The sequence below is a fragment of the Sapajus apella genome, unplaced genomic scaffold, assembly GCF_009761245.1.
Source record: "Sapajus apella isolate SASKATOON/1434 unplaced genomic scaffold, GSC_monkey_1.0 scaffold15, whole genome shotgun sequence".
Taxonomy (NCBI): Eukaryota; Metazoa; Chordata; class Mammalia; order Primates; family Cebidae; genus Sapajus; species Sapajus apella.
In genome coordinates, this window is record NW_022436955.1 from 18,436,238 (window position 1) to 18,456,877 (window position 20,640).

The following is a 20,640-nucleotide window of genomic DNA, read 5'->3' on the forward strand; positions in this document are numbered from 1 at the left end:
ATGACGATTCAGTAGAACTCCTGGTCACTCCCCTGAAGACTTCCCATTTACACACATACTTTCTGCGGTTGTTGGCACCAATTGGAGAAATTTTTAGAAAATTTATGATGGTTATATAAGATGAAATTTAGTTAACCACCAAAGGAAAAAAGTAGAAACCTCCTAAATGAGGCAGATAGAAAGTAGTATTTTTCTTATTATGAGGGTTGGCCTGAGTGGTGGGTTGGAAGGCCTCCAGTAGCTGCCTGCCAGCTTAGAAAAAAACACAACAACTTAGGAAAAGTGAGACTAGTTTAACTGGTTCAGCCAGTGCCTGGTGCTACAAGGACAGGCACCTGGCTGGGGAGGTTTGGGAGTGTGCTGAGCCCCTGCTGGAGGGGCAGGGAGGGTGGTTGACCCTGGAGCACCAAATGTTAAACTCCCTGTTCTCCTAAGTGCCTTCTTGGAAAGTGAGGACAGTGTATAGGAGGGAGGAGATTTGTTGGTTCATTTTTGTGGGTAAAATGGATCAACCGCATGGGCCTTTTAATTTCTCTCCCTTTCTAATATCTCTGTGACTCTGAGACTGAGGGACCTTGCACTAAAATATATGCACTTAAGTTTTGACCATCGAGTCTCTGGGCTAGCAGAATGAGCGCAGAGATGGGGGAGATGGGGATCTGATTTATGATGACCTCAACAGAAGAGCATCATAATCCTATGGAGTTACAGTGATGACCCGCTGTTGACTGAAAGCTTAGGGGCCTTTGGCCTAGGGAGAATCTGGGGGGGGTGGCAGGTTGGTTTGCCAGCAGCACCAAAGAGAGCTTGATGCTGTCAGGAGATTCTCCCCTCAGCTGTCTTCTGGGGTGCAGGCCCATGCCCAGCTTTTTAACATCGTGATGCCCTCTTCCTCCCCTCTGCCAAAGGCCATTGCTCGCATCTTCAAGGCTCTTGAGATGCTAAATGTCACACAAGCTGTCTTTCAAGGCAAGGGAGGCCGGGGTGCTATGGCTCATGCCTGTAATCCCGACACTTTGGGAAGCTGAGATTGCTTGAGCTCAGGAGTTTGAGACCAGCCTGGGCAAAATAGTGAGACCCCATCTACTAAAAATAAAAAATTTGTCTGACATGGTGGCAAGCGCCTGTAGTCCAAGCTACTCAAAAGGCTGGGGTAAGAGGATCACTTGAGCCCAGGAGATCGAGGCAGCAGTGAGCTTGATCATGCCACTGCACTCCAGCCTAGGCAATAGAGCTTGACCCTGTCTCAAAAAATAAAACATAAAATAAAAATAAAGGTGAGAGGATCTGGCTTCCTGGAAAAGCCGAAGTAGCTCCTGCTGCAGCTTCTGCTGTGCCTGCAGGCACGTCTTTGTCCTGTATCTTTTCCTCTCAGAGACGGTATGATCAGAATGAAAACACCCTACTCTTTCCCTGCCTGGGAAAGCAGGGTGCTTGCTTGGGGCACTGCCCGGAGCTATTGTTAGATGCTGGAGCCAGGGGTGAAGTCGGGCTGGACAGGCTGGAGTCAGACTGTGGAGGTGTCTCTCCTGCCACTCCTCCTACAGGACAGCAGGGAGGGGCAGGCGACCGCTCATCCAGGGCACCCAGCCATTGCTGACCAGATGCACTGACCCCCAGCCTGGCCACTGCAGGGTGCATGAGGAGCAAAACAGATGAGGGAAGGCCTGCAGGGCCCTGACACAAGTGGGGAAACCAGAAACAGGTGGCTACAGGAAAGGGGACTGTGGGAGGGAGCTGCGGTGGCCTCAGTAGGAAAGTATGAAGTGCTCCAGGCCTGAGCTTTAGTTGGCTGCCCCCACTGTCCTCATCACAGGCGGCCTAGCACACCAAAACAATTGCATTGCACCTCAAAAGCCTGGGGAGTTAGATGGGCTCCTGCTGGTAGGTGATGCTCTCTGCCCAAGGTCTCCCCATTCCCTGAAGAGCACAGCGCCCCAGATTTCCCAAAAGGGGAGCTGACAAGGCCTAGCCTGGGTGGCAGTGCCCTGTCCTGTCCCTGGCAGACTGGGCCAGCAGCCCTGCATGCTGAAGAGGTGGCAGGACCAGGCACTCCACTGCACCTAGGCTGGAAATGAGGCCAGGGGGTGGAGCCTGAGCCTCTGTGTCATTTGCTAGGGGTTTTCCCTCTGACTCCCACCTTCCTTCTCTCTGGGGTCTTAGTGGCCACCAGGCACAAGTGGCGATGGGGAGGAAATGCTCCTACCCTAAGCTGTTGCCTCAGAGCTGCACAAGCTTTCCCTCCCAGCCAGGCGCAGATCTGCAGCTGCAGCCGTGTAGGCCTCCCCACCCCTCCAGGCTTCCATCAGCTCCAGGATCCCTTGGGGATGTGTTGCCAGAGCTTTCCGCAGGACAGCTGAGCCTGGCGTGGTGGGGAGGCAGGTGTGTTGCTCCCCCTGTCTGGTCTGTTCACTCAGTGACAAGGTTCCCCCATCCACCTCGGGTCCCTGCACACACTTCACAGAAAGTGGGAGATGCGAAGCTGCCTGTGAGATGGGTAGTGTTTTCCAGCCTGGAGGGAAGACACCCATGTAGACTGGTCTTTTAAGGAAAGGGGGCCAGGTCTCTGGGTGGCACTCACTTGGGCTTGGGAGTCATTGCCACTTAGCAGCTACATGAGCTTAACTGGAGATCCCCGCCGGGGCTTTAGGAGTCATGGTCTGTGTGTCGGGGGAGTTCCCTGCATTTAGCTGGCTCAGAGAAGTAAGGCTCTTTTCCTCTTCCTCCTAAATACCTTTACTTTAACAAATAGTAGCTGTCAGAAACACTGTGCCTGGATCCCAGGGCAGGAGCAGAAGATGCCACCACCTCCCACCCTCAGCCCATCACAGGCATCATCCCTCCCTCTTGTTTCGGCTCCAGGGCCGTGCCCTCCATTCTGGTTCAGTTCCCTGGTGTAGTGAGAGGGACAGGCACTGATACCATCCCCGGCCAGGCCAAACACACTTCCAGGCTCCCACTTGGGCAGTGACATTGGCTGGCATTGTACATTGGTGTCAGGAAACTTGGGAAGTGTTTGAGAGGTAGTGAGAAAAGGGCAGAACCCAAATGGCAGAAAGTTTGGCTTTGCTCCTGTGTTCTTACCAAGCAGCATTTGTTGAACCCTTTCTCTGGGGGCTTAGGGGACATTTGAGTCCATCTGCAGCAGAGTCTCAGTTTGTGTGGGCCAGGAGCCTGGGTTTTGTGCTGCGAGGGCCCCTCCATGGCTTCTCTCTGACTGCAGGCAGCAGGCTCGCATCAGATGAGCGTGGAAATCTTGTAGAAACCAGTTGATATCCAATCATCAGTTTCAGCCATTTCCACTTCCCTGCCAGGATCCCAGGGATGTCTGGAGGCTGCTGACTCCCACAGACCCAGGGCTGGGGACAGGAAGTTGTACTCAAGCCAGTGGCTCTTGGTCCCACTGAAATGTGCTCCCTGCCATGTGCCAGCCTGGATGGGGTGCCTGTACATTTTAGTTCTTGCCACCAGTGTGCAGACTCAGGCCAGCTGTTAAGGCACCATCCTGCACTGTGCATAAAACCACCTTGTGGAGTGGTGAGGAAAGGCTGCCTCTAACCTTTCTGTGCCCAAGTCTGAGTCCTTTAGTACACAGGCCTTCCACCCAGGACAGGAAGAATCGCCCTCGCACCCCTTTCCCGTTTCCCCTTCTCCTTCCCCTGCCCCTTCCCCAAGGTTCAGTGTAAAAAGAAAGGAGAGTCAAACCAGTCAAGCCCAGTCGTGTTATAAAGCGCCTAAGCCTTATCCTCATACCTGCCTCTCCCTTCCCTGAATCCATCACCTCCTGGGGGACTATGGGGGAGACCACATGTGCCCTCCTGAAGCTGACATAGATGGGGAGAGAACACACCTGGTGTGGGAAGCTGTATGGGACCCAGAGAATTCTAACTAGTCCCTTAGGCTCACAGTTACCAATCAGTAGGAGAAAATGCAAAAGTAAACTACTTAGGAATCAGTAATTGCTGTGTTCCCAGGAAATCCTCCTTAAGTATGGAGGCGAAGGAATGCTTTAAAGGAAACTAAGGACTCTAGCCCATATGCTCATGTCATGAATGTGGTGCCCAAGACTAAGAGAGTGGGGAATACAGGTCCAAGAATGTCTGCAGGATGACTGCCCTCACTAAGCTATGCTATTTTTCCTTCCATCTGTGTTGAGGGTTTCCCTCTGTTTTATTATGAAAAATGTCAAACATAACAGCAAAGTTTTAATGTTTTTTTTCTGAGACAGTCTCGCTCTGTCGCCCAGGCTGGAGTGCAGTGGCACAATCTTGGCTCACTGTAACCTCTGCCTCCTGGGTCCAAGTGATTCTCTTGCCTCAACCTCCCAAGTAGCTGGGCCTACAGGCGTGTGTCACCACGCCTGGCTAATTTTTGTAGTTTTAGTAGACACAGGGTTTCACCATGTTGGCCAGGCTGGTCTCCAACTTCTAACCTCAGATGATCTGCCCGCCTCAGCCTCCCAGAATGCTGGGATTACAGGCATGAGCCACTGTGCCTGGTGTACAGCAAAGTTGAAAGTGTTGTACAGAGAACACCCCTATTAAACAGCACACACACCACCTGGAGTCTGCAGTATACTAGACCCATTTATCCATCCTCCAACCCATCTCATCCTTCTGGTGCATTTTGTAGTAAAATGCAAACACCAGTCAGCTTCCCTATTGGGGTTTTTAACTAAAGTAGCGCACAAACACTACAGAAGCACATAAAAGGATTTTTCTTCAAGTCCTCCTTTCCGCCACCCTGTGAAAGTGTGTGCCTCCTTCCAGACTTTGATCTGTGCCTACACACACATTTGAATATGCATGGTATTTAGTGCTTTCGAGCAGGGGGATCACACCCATGTGTTCATCCACTGCTTGCCACATTTGGAGTCTGACGGGACAGATGCTCCAGCAGCGGACTCTGTGCCATTCCCCTTCTCAGTTTGTGTCACCCTTTCAGGTGGGCCCTCGGGCTAGCCAGGATGTTCTAGACAGAAAATGACCACAGGTTGTCCTGGTGACCAGGAAACTGAGAGTGACTTCTCTCACAACTCATGTGCCTGGGGACTTCAGGGTCCCTTGGGGTTCCTGGTGGGGGGGGGGCCTTGAGGAGTGGAAGCCATAGCCTTCTAGGTTATGAAGAATCTTCATTTTATGGGTTCTAGGCATTTGCCTTCCCACCAGAATAATCAGAGAACACAAAGAAACAGCAGTGGGAAAGCCCTCAAACCAGAGGGTCCCAGTCCCAGCCCACCATCTGCAAGCCTTCTCATGAGCAGGTATGTTACTTCCCCAGGCTTACGGATCCTCATTCGCAAAATGAGAATAACACCGGGTACCCTGCCCAGCTCGGAAGATGGTGAGGCTCAAAGGAAATCATGCACACGGACTCACAGTCTGCCCCTGGCAGTGTTCAGGAAAGTCAAGCTCCTTTAGTGATGGAGAAGGGATCCTGCCGCAAGCTCTACCTTCTGCACAGCAGAGACGCCGCTCTCCTGTTATTTCTCCTTTGGCTTAGAGAACATCTGGGTCGCCTTTTGTTCACGTCACCTCTTTCACCTGCCCTTCAAATATTCATGTCAGCCTGCGTTTGTCTTCTGCCTTCTTTGGATTTTGGTCTGAACTTTTTCCCTGGACTGCCTCTTTATCTCACATCCATGCCTGGCACCCATGTCTCTGTTCCAAACCTCAGCTCTAGGCTTCAGCAGCCTCCTGGAGGTCACCATCAACTTGCCGGGCCTCCTTCCACCCAGCTCAGAATTGGTCCCTTCATTCTCATGCCTTCTTCCTGGACACCCTCCCGTAGTGCAGGCATCTGCTGCGGATCCCGCTGTCCCCATCGGCACGGACAGTGCCACTGCACACTCCTTGGGTGTTGGCTCCAGGCATCACAGCAGAACACAAGGCTCCCTGTGCCCAGAATCTCGCGTCCCCACCCCAGCTTCATCCATCCTCAACCTTCTCTAAAGCCTTACCAGAACAGCCCCTGCCCTGATGAGGTATCTTTCTCCTTACTCTCGAACCTGGGCCTGCCCATCAGAGGACCTACTGGAAATCCCCATGCTGTGTCTTTTGGGTGCCTGTTCAGCTTCCCTGCTAGTGTATGAGCTGCTTGAATCCCAAGATCGTGGCTATTCACTGAGTCACCAGTACACAGAATGTCATAGGAACTTAATACAAACCACTGGGTTCCCACAGATACAAGTAGCTTCCTTCCATTCCTTCTTTGTGGGTTGGTGAGCGGGGTCTGTTTCTTTCTTTTTAAAAAATGAGATGAAATTCAGAATGTCATAGGAACTTAATAAAAACTACTGGGTTCCCACGGGTGCAAGTAGCTTCATTCCATTCCTTCTTTTTAGGATGGTGAGCAGGGTCTTTTTTGTTTCTTTCTTTTTAAAAATTGAGATCAAGGCCGGGCACAATGGCTCACACCTTTAATCCCAGCGCTTTGGGAGGCCGGGGCGGGCGGATCACAAGGTCAGGAGATTGAGACCATTCTGGCTAACATGATGAAATGCCATCTCTACTAAAAATGCAAAAAATTAGCTGGGCATGGTGGCACACACCTGTAGTCCCAATGATTCGGAAGGCTGAGGCAGGAGAATTGCTTGAAACTGGGAGGCGGAAGTTGCAATGAGCGGAGATCGTGCCACTGCATTCCAGCCTGGGCGATGGGCAGAGCGAGACTCCGTCTCAAAAAAAAAAAAAAAAAAAATTAAAATTGAGATGAAATCAACCATTTTTAAATGTACAATTTAGTAGCATTTAGGACATTCACAAGTCCCACCTTTATCTGGTTCTAAATACTTCATCGCTCCAGAAAGAAACTCCTAATGTGATTCCACTTATATGAGGTAGCTAAAATAATCTAACTCACGGAAGCAGAGAGTAGACTGGTGGTGGCCAGCAGCTAGGTGGGGCGAAGGGGAGTGGTCGATTAATGGGTATAACATTTCAGTTATGCAAGGTAAGTTTTAGACATCTGCCATACAACATAGTGACTACAGTTGACAATACTATATTGTACACTTGAAGATTTGTTAAGAAGATAGAGCATATGTTAGACTTACCACAGTAAAGTTTTTGGCCAGGCATGGTGACTCATGCCTGTAATCCCAGTACTTTGAGAGGCAGAGGCAGGTGGATCACCTGAGGTCAGGAGTTCAAGACCAGCCTGGCCAACATGGAGAAACCCCGTCTCTACTAAAAATACAAAAAAATTAGCCAGGCGTGATGGCGGTTGCCCGTAATCCCAGCTATTCAGGAGGCTGAGGCAGGAGAAACACTTGAACCCGGGAGTTGGAGGTTGCAGTGAGCCGAGATCGCACCATTGCAATCCACCCTGAGCGACAGAGTGAGACTCTTTTCCCCCCCCCCCCAAAAAAAAAGGTAAAAAGGTGGTGGGGAGAAAACCTCGTACCCATTAAGCAGTCATTCCCCATTTCCCCCTGTCCCCAATCCCCGTCTTCTTTCTACCTCTATGGATTTATCTCTTCTGGACATTTCATATAAATAGGTTCATACAGTAGTTGGCTTCTTTTACTAAGTGTAGTATTTTTGACATTTATCCATGTTGCAGCATGTGGCGGTTCTTCCTTTTCTTGGCTGAGTAGCATTCCATCATAGGAAAACATCTTTTATTTCTTGCGCAGTTGGTGGACACTGGGTTGTTTCCACCTTTGGGCCCTTGTGAACAACGCTGCTGTGAACCTTCATGCACACGCATTTGCTTGGGGACCTGTTTCTCCCCCTCTTTCTTGCCTCCTACCACTCTCCCCAATACCATATTTTTCCAGACCAGAAATCCGCGTCCTGGCTGTGTGTGTGTTTAGGAAAGCGTCTGTGGAGGGAAACAGCTTGCCTCATGCTGCCCCTGCTTCGCATCTACCCTTCTCCAGGCCTTTTTCGTCCGCCATTACCTCACCTTTTGGTTAATCACATGTTGGGATTAATCCCATTTTGTCTTTGGGTAATTAACATGTGGTGTGCATGCCTTATCTCCACAGTGAGAGTCTTAAGGTCAAGGTCCCTCTTGGGGTTCTGTGTCCCCCACAGATCCGGGCACAGTTTGGGGCAGCTAAGCAGTCCCCTAGTTGCTAGGCCCTTGCCTGCCCCGTGCCACCTGTCCACTGGTGACTAACCCTCTTGCTCCCTCCCTCTGTCCCCCTTGCAGATGATGTGCTGACTAAAGACGCGGGTGAGTGTGTGATCTGCCTGGAGGAGCTGCTGCAGGGGGACACGATAGCCAGGCTGCCCTGCTTGTGCATCTATCACAAAAGGTAGGGGAGGGGTCGGCAGGGCGGCTCAGTGCATCTCCCTCCCAGAGGGGCAGACCCCCATCTCCAGCCATTCTGTCTCCTTTGGTTATGGGATGACTCTCCTCCCACCTCTGGCTCCAAGTGGGTAAGGGCAGAGTCCAGCACACAGATACCCACTGTGCCGGCAGGAAGGTGCGAACATCCTAAGCGCAGGGCAGAGTTGAGTTGCTGGAGGTATGCTCTGGTTTGAGGGTTTGGGGTTAGGAGCTGATAGCGAGAACTGTAGAGCCTCACAGGTTGTAGGAGCTTAGGATCCCACTGGGAAGGTTGGTTCTCCATCTATCTCCCTGCCTTTTCTTCCTCTCTGGGCTCGTCTGCTTCACAGGGGGAGAATGTCAATCTGTGCGAGGAAGGCCAGGCAGAGAGTGTGCCATGGCCTTGCGCTGGCCTCCTCCCTAGAGGGCCAGGAGGCAGGAAGAGCCATTTCCTGAGGGGTACTGGGCGCAGTTATAAGTAGCAGGGCCCAGATTCGTCCTCAGGCTCCAGTGTAAGCCCCCTCCTTGTTTTCAGCTGGAAGGAAGACACCTTCTTGCCCATGACAGGAGGACACTGTGCTGCCTGTGGCCAGAACCTGCTGTCCGAGTCCTCAACCCCAGAGCTTCTTCCTGACACACAGGTCTTTCAAAGCCTGCCTCTCAGGGCCACTGCTGCACAGGGTGACAACTGGGCATGGCACACGGCGTGGCTGGTGCAGAGGAGGCTCAAGGCTGGCCTGGAAGAGATTCTTGGTCTAGTTCCTAGCGCAGAGCCTTGCAGTGTCCCTGAGAACATTAACCAGAACCAGAAAAGGAAATCTTTGGCCCTAGGGGAGAATTATGCAAATTATCTGTCTGGTTCCTGTCTTTGAAAATGCCCAGATGTTGGTTTACAAATCAGGAAGCTGTCTTGGGGCAAACTCTGTTCCCTCTTTGATGCAGAGAGCCTTTTTCTGTAAACACTGGAGACCAGGGCTTCACTGTCTGGCTCCCCTCCCTCCTCTTGCAGGAAGGACTAGATTCTGCTTTTGATCAGCTGATCTAGGCTGAGGGGTAGAGCTGGGGGCTCTCCTAAGAGGTCACCCACTGGGAGGGAGCCTCACAGCTGTTCTTTTGACCCAGGAAGGGGCTCTTTCAGGACCCTAGCACCCATAGCCATGGCCTTCCTGCCATGCCACTGTTTCCACTTCCTTGCCCTTGGAGTCTTGGAGATAGCTGACTAGCTGACCTGCGGGGTCCACCGCTCTCACCTTCTCCACGGTGGCTGCTGCCATCCTCCTGGGCTTTGTGCACAGAAAGCTTTGGTCCTTCTCAAGGTCGCCCTGCCCCTTCCTACTGTACCAGATCCCCCTGAGCCTGTACCCACCACTGCTGTCTCCGGCTGGGCCAAGACCAGTCTTGGTGTTCTCTCTTCTTCCTGCTTCAGAAAGTAGGGATATCTGGAGACATGACTGTGTTTCCCTGGGGTCCTTTCAGAAAAGACTTAGGAAGCTCCTGCTCAGGAAGCTGTCCCTTTGAAAGAGCCCCTTCAAAACAACCTGGGCAGCAGGTAATGCAGTTTCTCTTGCGGCCTCTCCCCACAGCTGCATAGACTCATGGTTTGAAGTGAACAGATCGTGTCCGGAACACCCTGCGGACTGACCTGCGGGCTTGCTTGCTGACTCCTCTCAAAGGTGAGCCCATGGGTAGGGGTGCTTCGGCCTTAAGGCTTGGGGTCAGGTCACTTTAGGGGCCCATAGGTGGCGGAATGGAGCTGCCCTTATGCCACCAAGAAGAAAGCAGGAGCAGAGGGAAGGAGCACCTTGTCAGTTAGCAGGTGGTTGTCTGGAAATGATTTTCTCTGGGAAGGACAAGAGATACAAACCAACGTGGGCAGTTATGAAGAACAGGCTCAGAAGAGTTAGGATTCCTTGAGGAAAAGACCAGTGCAGTTTACGTTCCTAAAGAAAGTTCAGGAAGATCTTTCTTTTTGGGAATGTGCACAAGCAGGAAAAGGAGCCTGAGCGCTGGGTGTGTGTCTGGCTTGGCCTCATCCTCGCTCACCTCTGAGTCTGATGGGGATAATCTTGCTCCCTGCTGCCGTGAGGACATTGCACTTACTAAACAGACAGCCATGGAGGCGGCGCATTGTTCCCTGCAAAGTGCTTGTCAGCGTTCACTTTACCGCTGGTTCTTCCCGCGTGGCTTCCAGATGAATCTGAGGCCTCCAGGGCAGACTCGACCCCTCCATCCCACAGTAGTGGGTGCTGACTCCACACATCCGTAGCTCACCGCTGAGTCTGGCCTCCCCAGGTCTCCCCTAGGGGTACACTGCTTGCTGCCGACCATCCTCCCTGACCCCATCTCACCTGTCCCTTCAAAGTTCTGGGATGCCATTTTCCTTTTTCTGGTAAAAACAAAGTAGACAAAACCCCCATAAAAACCAAAAGCCCAACTCATCTCACAGCCAAAGGTTTTGGGGCCGCTCTTCTTCCTCCCTCCGTTTCTCTCTCTCTTGTTTTTGTTTTCTTTTGTTAGGTTTATTTTATTTATTCCAAGTAAACTCCCAGAACAGCTGATGATATCAGACAAATCAGGGACATTTGCTCTTTTCACCTTCACCTCAAAAACTGATGACAAGGGGAGAAGAAAGAGCAAGGGGGAGAGAGGCAGGGGAGTAGAACCTGCCCAGGCGCATGGCTGCAAATTCCCCACGTGCTGTTTGGCTTCGGGGGTCCCGTGCAGACACCCCAGCCCTGCCTGCCCTCTCGGGATGCAGCTGCCCTGGGATGCAGCTGCCAGCCCTCGGCCCGACGGAGCACGACTTACTTATTACGGTCCACACAGGGACAGACAGCCCCTGCTCCCAGGAGGAGGCTCACCGAACCCTGGGGCAGAGCTGAGCTTGGGACACCAGCGGGAACAGGGCACCCCTTCTGCACTGACTTCCAGATCATGGTTCTCCCTTCCTCCCTGAGGACACCAAATTGGATGAGAACAAGTTTGAAAGAAGAATGAATCAACTGCTATCCTTCCCCTCACCCCTCAGCCCAGGAGGGAAAGGGCATTTTCTTTTTCACCTTTGAAAGGCATTGTGGGTCTGTCTTTAAAGTGTTTACAAAAAAAAAAAAATTATATAAAAAAAAGTCTAGTGTCGACTGGTGTTTTCCCTCGTGATGTTTACAGCTTGCTGTTTGCTGCCCAGCCATAACCCTCTCAGTGACAGACGAACACAGCCAAGCCCTCGCCGCCAGCCTTCGGACGGTGGGCGAGCACACAGTCTCCTCCCCTGCCCCAGCTGGCCCTCTCCACCACCAACTTCTCTACTTTGGGTTTAGTTTTTTTCTCTCTACTTTTCTGGCTTGGTTTTGCTCTTTTCTCCCCTTAAGAACCTAATATCTTGACTTCATTGCCAAAAAACAACCCATCGAGAACTTTTCTTCCCACTGATCCCATCTCTTTTCCCTTCTTTCCTCCTGGTTCCGGTCAGTTCAGAGGATTTAACAATCACAAGTGTCCTGCAAAAATGCCTGAACATTATTCTTAGGCCCTTGTGGATTTTTTTTTTCCAGAAAACTTAAACAAAAAAAAGACTTACTAAGAAGTATGTACAGCTACCCCTGTTTTCAGGCACTATGTTTGAGAACATTTTAGCCATTGATGTTCACACGTGGCATCAGCCCATGCAAGATAGGTTTCTGTATTTATATATTAAAATACAAAAAAAAATTCATAAAATGTTTAAAAAAATGTTCAAAGCTTGGGAGAAAAGCTTTCTTCATTAGTCAAGGTGTTTTGATATGGTATTAAAATGTCTAATAAAAGATGCACTGTGTGATTTTATTTTAATGAAGTGTTGTTATACAATCAATCAAGAAATGGGGGCAAGGGCCTGCCCCTACTCCCTCACCTACCTCCTTAGCATTCCTTCAGGCTACTACTTGGGGCTCCAGGTATGTGAATTGGTCCTCAGACTGTCAGGCCTGGGTGGAGGGAGAGTGGCAAGTCAGGTGTACCTCCTATAAGCTTCCTGACCTCTTAAGCATCATGGAACCAATCTGCCCTCCTCTGTGGAGTCATTGTGCTGGAACTCTGGAGAGATCTGCAGGGGCCAAGATGTTGCAGCCACCAGCAGCTGCAAGGATGTGGGTTCTTCCAGGTGTGGGCCCAGCCCCCCTCCTTCCAGCCTCTGCTCCCCATTCCACGTTCCACTCGCCCTGCCTGTTGCTCAGTTTGCATCTCAGTGCTGACTCACGGGCATGCTTCATTGAGGCCCAGGAAGAGGCCCTGGTTTGGGGCTACGCCAGCTTGGAGCCCCTGAACCAGAACCAGCCGCTCAGGCTCACAGAAGTTGGCAAACTGTGGGCTGGGCGGGCAGCTTCAGGCAGGGAGCAGCAGTGCAGGCCTGGCCTGTGTCCCCGTGCCCAGCGGGCTCCCGGAGCAGCATTCCAGAGCCTCCTGCAGAGCCAGCAAGGGAAAGCTCTGGAGGGAGACGACTACACACCCTCTCTGCTCTGACCCTTCTCAGGCCCTCTTGATGTGCCGGACCATCTCCCTGCTGCCACAGCCCCTGGCTCTGCAGTCACCCTCCATCAGATGCTTCCAGAAGCACCTACTCTGCAAGGGCGTTCACAACAGGCCAGTGGGCAAACATGAGGCAGGGCCAGCGGAGAAACACTGAAGACTTGGTGGTTTGGAGCCTGGGCCTCAGCGCGGACCTGTCCGGGGTGAAGACCTTGGGGCTGTTGTGAGAGCTGGCGGCAGGAACATGGCTCTACACTGCATTCAGGCTCTCCTGCCTGGCAGGGTGATTGTGGGGAAACAGCTTCCTCTGAACTTCAGATGTTTCCCATGTGAAGCAGGGACAAAACCACGCAGCTCCGAGGCCACTGTGGGTCGGGGGAGTTGCCCTGCAGGTCCTGGCAGTCACAGCAGGCTCCCCATAGCTTTGTCACCACAAAGGGCACTGTTCTATTCACAGCACCTCCTGCTTCTGCCTGGCAACTGTGTCTCCCTGTGCTATATTTAATTCCACCAGCAAAGCTGGCGAGGCAGGGCCCAGCCCTGAAGGAGATCTCCTTGCCTGACCCCTGGACCTGGAAACGGAGGCTTCGTGTGCCCACCTTGGCAGCTTGAGTCCGCTGTTTTGGCAGTGCCATGGGTGAGCCAAGCAGCTGTGATTCGGGTGGGGCAGGGCTTTAGCCCACGCCGGGTGCTATTCCAAGCTCTAGGGGCTGGTGCTCACCCCCACCCCCAGCGACTTCATTCCTACCTGGCACGCTGCAGCCCCCTGTCGGCTGCAGTATCCTGAATTTGGACCCAGGTTGCCCACTCTTGGTGTGGGGGTGGGATTGAGGCTGTCGGGGCTTCCCAAGTGGAGCTCGTGTTTGCCATACTCCATCCCGACAGCTCTCCAGAATCCCATGTTGCCGCTTTTCTGCCTTTCTGGGATGGGAGAGAATGTGAGGGAACTGGGGAGCAGATTCTACCCACTCTGCTAAGGGCCTAGCACACTTTATGAGGTTCCTGGATGTGAGCCCCTCACTAAGAACAACCATTCTCTAATAGCCATCTAATGGTACCGAGGTTCATGGGAGAATGTCCTCATTCTTAGGAGATAGATGCTGAATTATATAGGTGAATGCCTTCAAAAAATATGTAATTTAATTCCAAATGATTCCCCCCAAAATACACAAAGCAAATAAGGCCAAAATGTTCATTGTTGAATCTGCAGTGGCTGGTATTTCAGTGAACGGTGTACTTGTTCTTTCAACTTTTCTGTATGTTTGGAATTTTTCTTAATAAAAGATTGTGGGGAAACGGTCATTTGCTGAGCGCCTCCTAGTTGCCAGGCACTGGAGGGAGAGCCTGGCCCTTGCAGGATTTTCGCCTGCAAGAGTGGGTGGCTGGCTGGCTGGCTGGAAGGGGAGGGGCGAGAGGGCTGCCTCAGTGATGAGCACACATGTGCTGGGGTGTTTTGGGGAAAGGGCTGAGATTTGTCACCAATCAGCCCTTGGCACAGTCTCTACTCCCCACAAGGGCAGAGCGGGACAGAAACGTCACAGAGGAGTAGTCTCCAGACTCAGGTCGGTGTCACTGCTGTTTGCTGGAGCCCAGTGTTAGCTCGGAGGAGGGGTTCCAAAAACTGAAGTTGGATTGAAGCGTCTCAGCACAGCTGCCTCTGCCCAAGGCCCAGCAGCCCGCCTGAGCACTGAACAGCTGATGGTAGGAGGAGCAGGTTGGAGGCCAGGGAGGCCATGGGGTATGACATGCCCGTTTCCTAAGGACACCGAAGGCTGAAAGGGCAAGGAAGATGAGACAGCACTACAGGTTCCTGGGACCTGTCGGTGGGGTAGAGGACTTAGCCCAGCTTCCAGGCTGCCAGGCCTTCCCTGACCCTGGGACGTTTTCCCAGGGCTGAGAGCTGCAGGCCCTGAGCAGAAGTGATTCCTGAGTCTGGAGCAGATGCTGGTGGTACCTGAGCTTTGTGATGTCAGGTGCCCTCTAGTGGGCTTAGGGGGAACAACTGCCAAGGTCTCGAGACGGGCTCCAGCCCAAGACAGGGACAGGCCCTAGCCAGGGTGGACAGACCTTCAGGGCAAAACAGCTGGTAGTATGATGCATCACCCCAAGGAGAGGGGGTGCAAAAAGTTTCACCTCTGTTTCTAAAGACAGTAGCAGCTGCTGAGGAACACAATCTGTGTTCAGAGGCCCAGTTGGGGACCCCATCCTAAGTGACATCTGCCATGGGCAGGTCCTCAGGTCTGAGGTGGAATAACCGGGACAGGGACCTGGGTTCTGTTCCTGCAGGAGATCTCTGGCCCAGGTGTGCTTGCCACATCTTCCGAAGCCTGAATACCACCCCCTCCCCAGGCTACAAGACGTCAGAGAACAGATCCAAAACAAAGAGGTCACTGGCCAAAGGACAGAGACCCTTAGTTGCAGGTGGGTTTCAGGTTGATTTCAGATTTATTTGAGGAGGCGCCAACAAGAACTATCAGCATGGTATGGGAGGTCGCTTCCCATACCAGGAAAGGAGTGTTCTGTCACTACATGAAAGGGGAAGGACAGGAGGCTGAGGCAGGAGAATTGCCTGAACCCAGGAGGCGGAGGTTGCAGTGAGCCAAGATCGCGCCATTGCACTCCAGCCTGGGCAACAAGAGCGAAACTCCGTCTAAAAAAAAAAGAAAGGGGAAGGGTCCCCCGCAGTGGGAGGCTTCGGGGAAGAGGTCGTCAGTCTTGAGTGGACACAGACCATCTCTTCCATCCAGGACAGGATGCGTATAAAGAGAGGAAGCAGCTTTGCCGGGAACCACCCTGGGTCATTTACTGAGCCAAGGGCTCCTGGGGCCAGCCAGAAGTCTGGGGATTAACCCGGTGCCCAGGCTTCTCTGGGCTCGCTGGCAGGATGACAGCATCAGCTACTGTCTATCCCTAGCAGGGGCTGTAGCATGAAGAAAAGTCCCAGAACAGAGGCTCCGTAGTCTGGGAACCCATGGGCTAAGTGCTCAGAGCTGCTCACAGCACTTTGCCCGGGTTCATGAGGCCTCGGGGATCCAGCACTGCCTTGAGCTGCCGCATAGTCTCCACACCCACGGCGCCCACCTCCTCCTGTAGCAGCTGTCGCTTGCCCAGCCCGATGCCATGCTCTCCCGTGCACGTTCCATGGAGGGCCAGTGCCCGCCTGAGGGCAGGGAGGAGACATCCTCAGTGGGTTGCCTTTCGGCTGCCCTCATCTCTCCTCATCCCTGGCTTTTCTCCTACCTGCCCAGCTGTTCTGCAAAAGCCTTGACCCTGCCCAGTTCCTCGGCGTCATCAGGGTTAACCAGCAGGATGCAGTGGAAGTTGCCGTCACCCACATGTCCAACAATGCTTCCTGGGGGCCCAGAGGACAGAGCTATTCTCCATCCCAGCCCCCCTTCTGCCTCCTGCTGGCCCAGGCTCTGGTCAGCCCCAACACCTTCCCACCTCTCCCCAGCAGCAGGGTGGACAGAACCTTTGAGTCCCGAGGCATTCAGATCCTCCTTGGTCTGCACCACGATCTCCGGCAGCCGGGAGATGGGCACACACACGTCCGTGGAGTAGCCCTGGTCAAAGGGGAGGCCTGTGAGTCACCCCTGTCTGCCTGGGGGTAGAGGGTCACCGTGGTCAAGGCTGAGGATGGGTCTCGGGACACTGGGCCTCAGCTCCTGGCCTCACACAAGGAAATGTCCTGCTCTTCTCTAGGCCTCAGCCCTCACCTCCCCCCAACACAACGAAGGAGACCACTGACCCAGGTGTGCTTGCCACACCTCCCTGCAGAGGCTGTCCACACTCCCCCGTGGCTACTACCCCGACCCCCAGGCTACTTAGCTGCTTGGAGCCCAGACTTCCCTTCCCCAAGTTAGGCTGACATCCTCCTCTGTTTCATCTCTTCCTCCAGGAAGCCATCCCTGTTTACAACTCCCAAGAGCATTCTCATTCCCACAACCTGGCTCACAGAAAGGGCTTCTGAGGGCTTAGCAGACAACTGTTCTTTCCCTGTAGATGGTATCTGAACATCTGGGTGGGGTGTTCTGCAGCCCCCGGTTCTAGCACTTGCTCAGCCAGGCCCAGCCCCCTTGTGGGGGCTCAGCCTGCTGCTCTGTGCACCAAGGTGGTGGGTTGAGGAAAGGTTTGTGGGCCCCAGCTGCAGCCCAGCCCCAGCTTACCTTGCAGCCTGGCCGCAGGGCCAGGGCTGCATACCAGGCATTATGCCGTGCTGCCCAAAGCTGGCTCCGCTCCTCGGCCTCCTTGGCCCAGGAGAAGTCAGAGGCTCCGTTCTGCTGGACTATCTCCTCTGCAGTTGGGGGAGGAGGGCTGACACAGGGCCGTAGCGGCCGCCCACCCTACTGCCCCACTCTACCCCAGCATACCTGTGCGCTGCAGCTGCTCCTCCAGTGCCTGCTGGGAGCCATGGAACTCCAGGAAGAGTGTGGGCGCCACTGAGCAATTCAGCTTGCTGTACCTGTTGCAGGCATCCATCATGACTTCATCCAGGAACTCTGGATCCAGGGAGAGGGCAGGCCAGGTGAGGCCTGGCCCTCCCAGGGGGCCTCTTCCATGGAGCCCACCCTGACTGCCCCAGTCCTCAGCTCACCAATGCGGGCCACGGGCACTGCCGCCTGGAGGATGTGTACAGTGCTGTCCACAGCAGCCTGGACACTGGGGAACGCACACGTGGCAGCCACCGTGGCCTCAGGGGCAGGGTGCAGGCGCAGGGTGGTGGCTGTGATGAGGCCCAGCGTCCCCTCCGAACCCACGAAGAGCCCCGTGAGATTGTAGCCGGCTGCACTCTTCCTAGGTCCCAGGGACACACAAGGTGAGTGCTAGGCCAAGTGATGAGGGATTTCTGATCAGAGCCCAGGCTGGAGCCCAGGACACCGACCCCAGGCAATGAGATCTGGGCTGGCCTCCCTCGGGCCCAGATTCCCTGGCCCAGTGCTTTCTGCCCCACAAACCAGCCTCACGCAGGGAGAGCAAACCCATGTCCCACCCACTTTGGCCCAGGTGACCGGGCTTCAGAGCCTGTGGAAGCCCTGCCCGCCAAACCAGGTGGCCCGCAGGAGGCGCCTTTCACAGCCCGGCCTCTGCAGGGCAGCCCCGCAGCAGTGCCCAGGGCCCCGGCAGAGGGCGCTCACCGGAAGTGCCGGCCTGGGCCCGCCGTGTGCAGCAGCCGCCCGTCCGGCAGCACCACCTCCAGGTTGAGCACGTTTTCCCGCATGGTGCCGTAGCGGACCGCGTTGGTGCCCGAAGCCGCGGTGGCCGCCATGCCGCAGAGAGAGGCGTCGGCGCCTGGGTCTGGAGAGCGGCGTGCAGGAGAAGGCAGCCTCAGGGACTGGAGGCCCTTTCCCTCGGGCTGGAGGAGGAAGGTCCCCTGAACCCCAGACGCAGCCCTGCTTCCAAGGTGTCCTCAGGGCCCCAAGGTCCGCGAGTCCTACCCACGGGAAACCAGAGGCCGCTGTCCCGCAGGTGGGTGTTAAGGGCTTTGCGGGTGACGCCGGGCTCCACCACCACAGAGAAGTCCTCCAGGTTCAGCTCCAGGATCTGGTCCATCTGCATCAGGTTAACGCAGACGCCGCCCTAGTGGGGACGGGTGCTAAGACGACTGCGGACCTGGGTCTCTGACCTGGCCACGGCCCCCGGGCCACACCCCGCGGGTGACCCCCAGCAGCCAGACCAGAACCCCAGAGGCAGGCAGCCCGAGGGCGGGAGCGGACCCAAGGAGCCACGTGTGGTGGGGGAGGCAGCCACAGGTGTGCCAAGGTGTGGTGGGACCAGCCCCGGGGCGGGCAGGGGAGCCCCACCCACTGTACCTGCACAGCGCAGACGCCACCCTCCAGCCCGGTGCCGGTGCCGAATGGGATGATGGGCACACCTTGGCTGTAGCACAGGGCTGCCACTCGGCTGACCTGCTCCACGTTCTGGGGCCACACTACAGCATCCGGAGGTTGGCACCTAGAACCAGACCCTCAGCCATTTAGGGGGGCGTGGCGCCCTCTGGTCCCGAGGCTACAGTGAGCAAGGGGCAGAGAACACGCCAGAGCACCCCAAAACAGGTGACTGAGGAGGAAGGCAACCCAGGGCCCTCGCTCCCAGCTGCGGTTGAATCCGGACGACAGGGGAGGGGGCCCGCGTGTGTGCTCCCCCACACCTGTGCACTGACTCATCGCGCCCGTGCAGCTCTCGGACCGCAGTGGCAGTGGACACGTGGGAGCCTCCCACCACGGCTTTCAGAGCCTCCACGAAGTCCCTGCAGAGCTCACCCTGTAGGGGAGAAACACACTGCCAGGGTCCCCCGAAAAACACCTAGGGCCACAGCCCTAACCCAGTGTCAGAGGGAAGGGCTGGGGACTGGTGGGCCTCCCTTCCCACCCCTCACCGACACCATCCTTGCCAGGTTTTAAACAAACCCACTATCCAGAAATGCCCCTTTTCCAAACAGAACCATTGGGGGGTCAAAGTTTCCCCTCAGAAGAAACACCACCAGAATTTAAAAAAAAAAAAAAAAAAATTTTTTTTAAATAAAAACAGTGTCTATGTTGCCCAGGATGGTTTCTAACTCCTGGGATCAAGCGATCCACCTGCCTTGGCCTCCCAAAGTCCTGGGGTTACAGGCGTGAGCCACAGTGCCCAGCCGGACAAATAAAAATAAAAACCAGAATTCACTCTGCAAAATAGGCTATCGACCGGGTTCCTTCAACAGCCAGCCCTGCCTGAGTGGACTGGAAAGGTCCCTCGATTCTTTCTTTCCCCAGGGCCAACTAAGCACTGCCCTAGCCACAAGGGACTCAGAGCTTGATAAGGGAATGGCAGGGAGGAAAAGCTTTCACTGTCCCCTCCCCACTCTGCCTTGGCTGGGGGCTTCTGGAGCCCTTCAGGGGGTTTCTTCCCATTTTGCAGATGAGAAATGGAGGCCAAATTAAGGACAGGGCCCAGCCTGGAACCCAGGTCCTCTCCTTCAGGGTGTTCTTCCACAGGTTTGCTTTACTCCACAGCCACCCAGGAGCACCCATTTGACTCCCCAGCCCCACTCATGGTAGCAGTGGGGCCTCAGCTCACCCTACACCCCCATTTGCCACAGGGTCAGCCCAGTGCCCTTTTGCCCAAGGTCAGGTCACTTGGTGCTGGGGCGTCACAGAGCCTGGGAAACTTGGGATCAGACTCCTTGCTCCCCTCTCCCCACCCCGTCCCTCCAGGGCACTTCTCTTCTCTCCCCCTACCTTTGCCTTCTGGGAGCAGTAGCTCCTCCAGGGGAACAGCCCCCAGGTCGAAGCCCTGAGCAATTGGGCCATAGCCAGTCACCAGTCAGAGGGTGTGAGCACTGGGACCTGCCAGAAGGTGTGAGCACTGGCCAAAGGGTATGAGCACTGGGTCGGGTGGGCAGGGTGACCAACCAGTCAGCCACTGTGGCGGCAGCTGCCGCAGCCAGCCCATTAGCTGGGCCAGGGGTGGGGCCTGCTTAAGGTGGCACAGGCTTTAAGGTGGCCCCTGCAGGCTTTGCAGGGATTTTTGTGGGCACAGAGGTGATACTTCTAAAGGAGAGGTGAGGCTCACTGGACATTTTGGGAAACTGTCAGGCAAAAGTAAAATTCTATTTTTTTTCTATTTTATTTATTTATTTTTCATTATGCATTTCTCAATCCCAGCAAAAATAAAATTCTAAGCCTCCCAGCCAACTGAATGGACCTTCCTCTTAACCAAGGGCATTCCAAAGTAAACCTGAAAAATTAACTCAGGCTGTGATGGGAAGGGGTTTAGGACATGCCTCATTATCCCCTCCTCCCTTTGGAACCCAGACACAACAGACCAGCATTAAAACATTAAAACAGAGATCTTAAAACATTCTGATCTTAAGACATAAAA

General features: G+C 54.3%; 2 protein-coding genes across 5 annotated transcripts in view; one reads left to right on the forward strand and one right to left on the reverse strand.

Annotated features, from left to right (window-relative positions):
• Window positions 1-14,082, forward strand: part of ZNRF1 (zinc and ring finger 1) — a 123,744-nt gene extending 109,662 nt beyond the window's left edge. Inside the window, exons 3-5 of one of the 3 annotated variants that reach the window (XM_032284457.1) lie at window positions 8,158-8,263; window positions 9,861-9,950; window positions 12,785-14,082. In XM_032284457.1, the coding sequence (XP_032140348.1) occupies window positions 8,158-8,263; window positions 9,861-9,918 (164 nt within the window). In that variant the 3' untranslated portion in view covers window positions 9,919-9,950; window positions 12,785-14,082. Of the gene's footprint in view, window positions 1-8,157; window positions 8,264-9,860; window positions 9,951-10,794; window positions 12,083-12,784 lie in introns of those variants that run through there. The other 2 variants (XM_032284456.1, XM_032284455.1) reach the window with 2 other exon arrangements.
• A 1,471-nt stretch (window positions 14,083-15,553) lies between these two features.
• On the reverse strand, window positions 15,554-20,197 carry LDHD (lactate dehydrogenase D). 2 transcript variants are annotated; one of them, XM_032284453.1, is made up of 12 exons: window positions 20,150-20,194; window positions 19,998-20,103; window positions 18,929-19,041; window positions 18,591-18,732; window positions 18,216-18,357; window positions 17,916-18,075; window positions 17,375-17,574; window positions 17,151-17,279; window positions 16,947-17,074; window positions 16,253-16,343; window positions 16,021-16,132; window positions 15,554-15,940 (listed from the first exon to the last, which is right to left on the reverse strand). In XM_032284453.1, exons 2-12 carry the CDS (start codon window positions 20,067-20,069, stop codon window positions 15,775-15,777), a joined length of 1,455 nt encoding a protein of 484 aa, XP_032140344.1. In that variant the 5' UTR covers window positions 20,070-20,103; window positions 20,150-20,194; the 3' UTR covers window positions 15,554-15,774. The 2 variants fall into 2 exon arrangements, with proteins under 2 accessions (XP_032140344.1, XP_032140345.1); XM_032284454.1 differs by lacking the exons at window positions 18,591-18,732; window positions 18,929-19,041 and having other exon boundaries at window positions 20,150-20,197.
• Window positions 20,198-20,640: the final 443 nt, after the last annotated feature.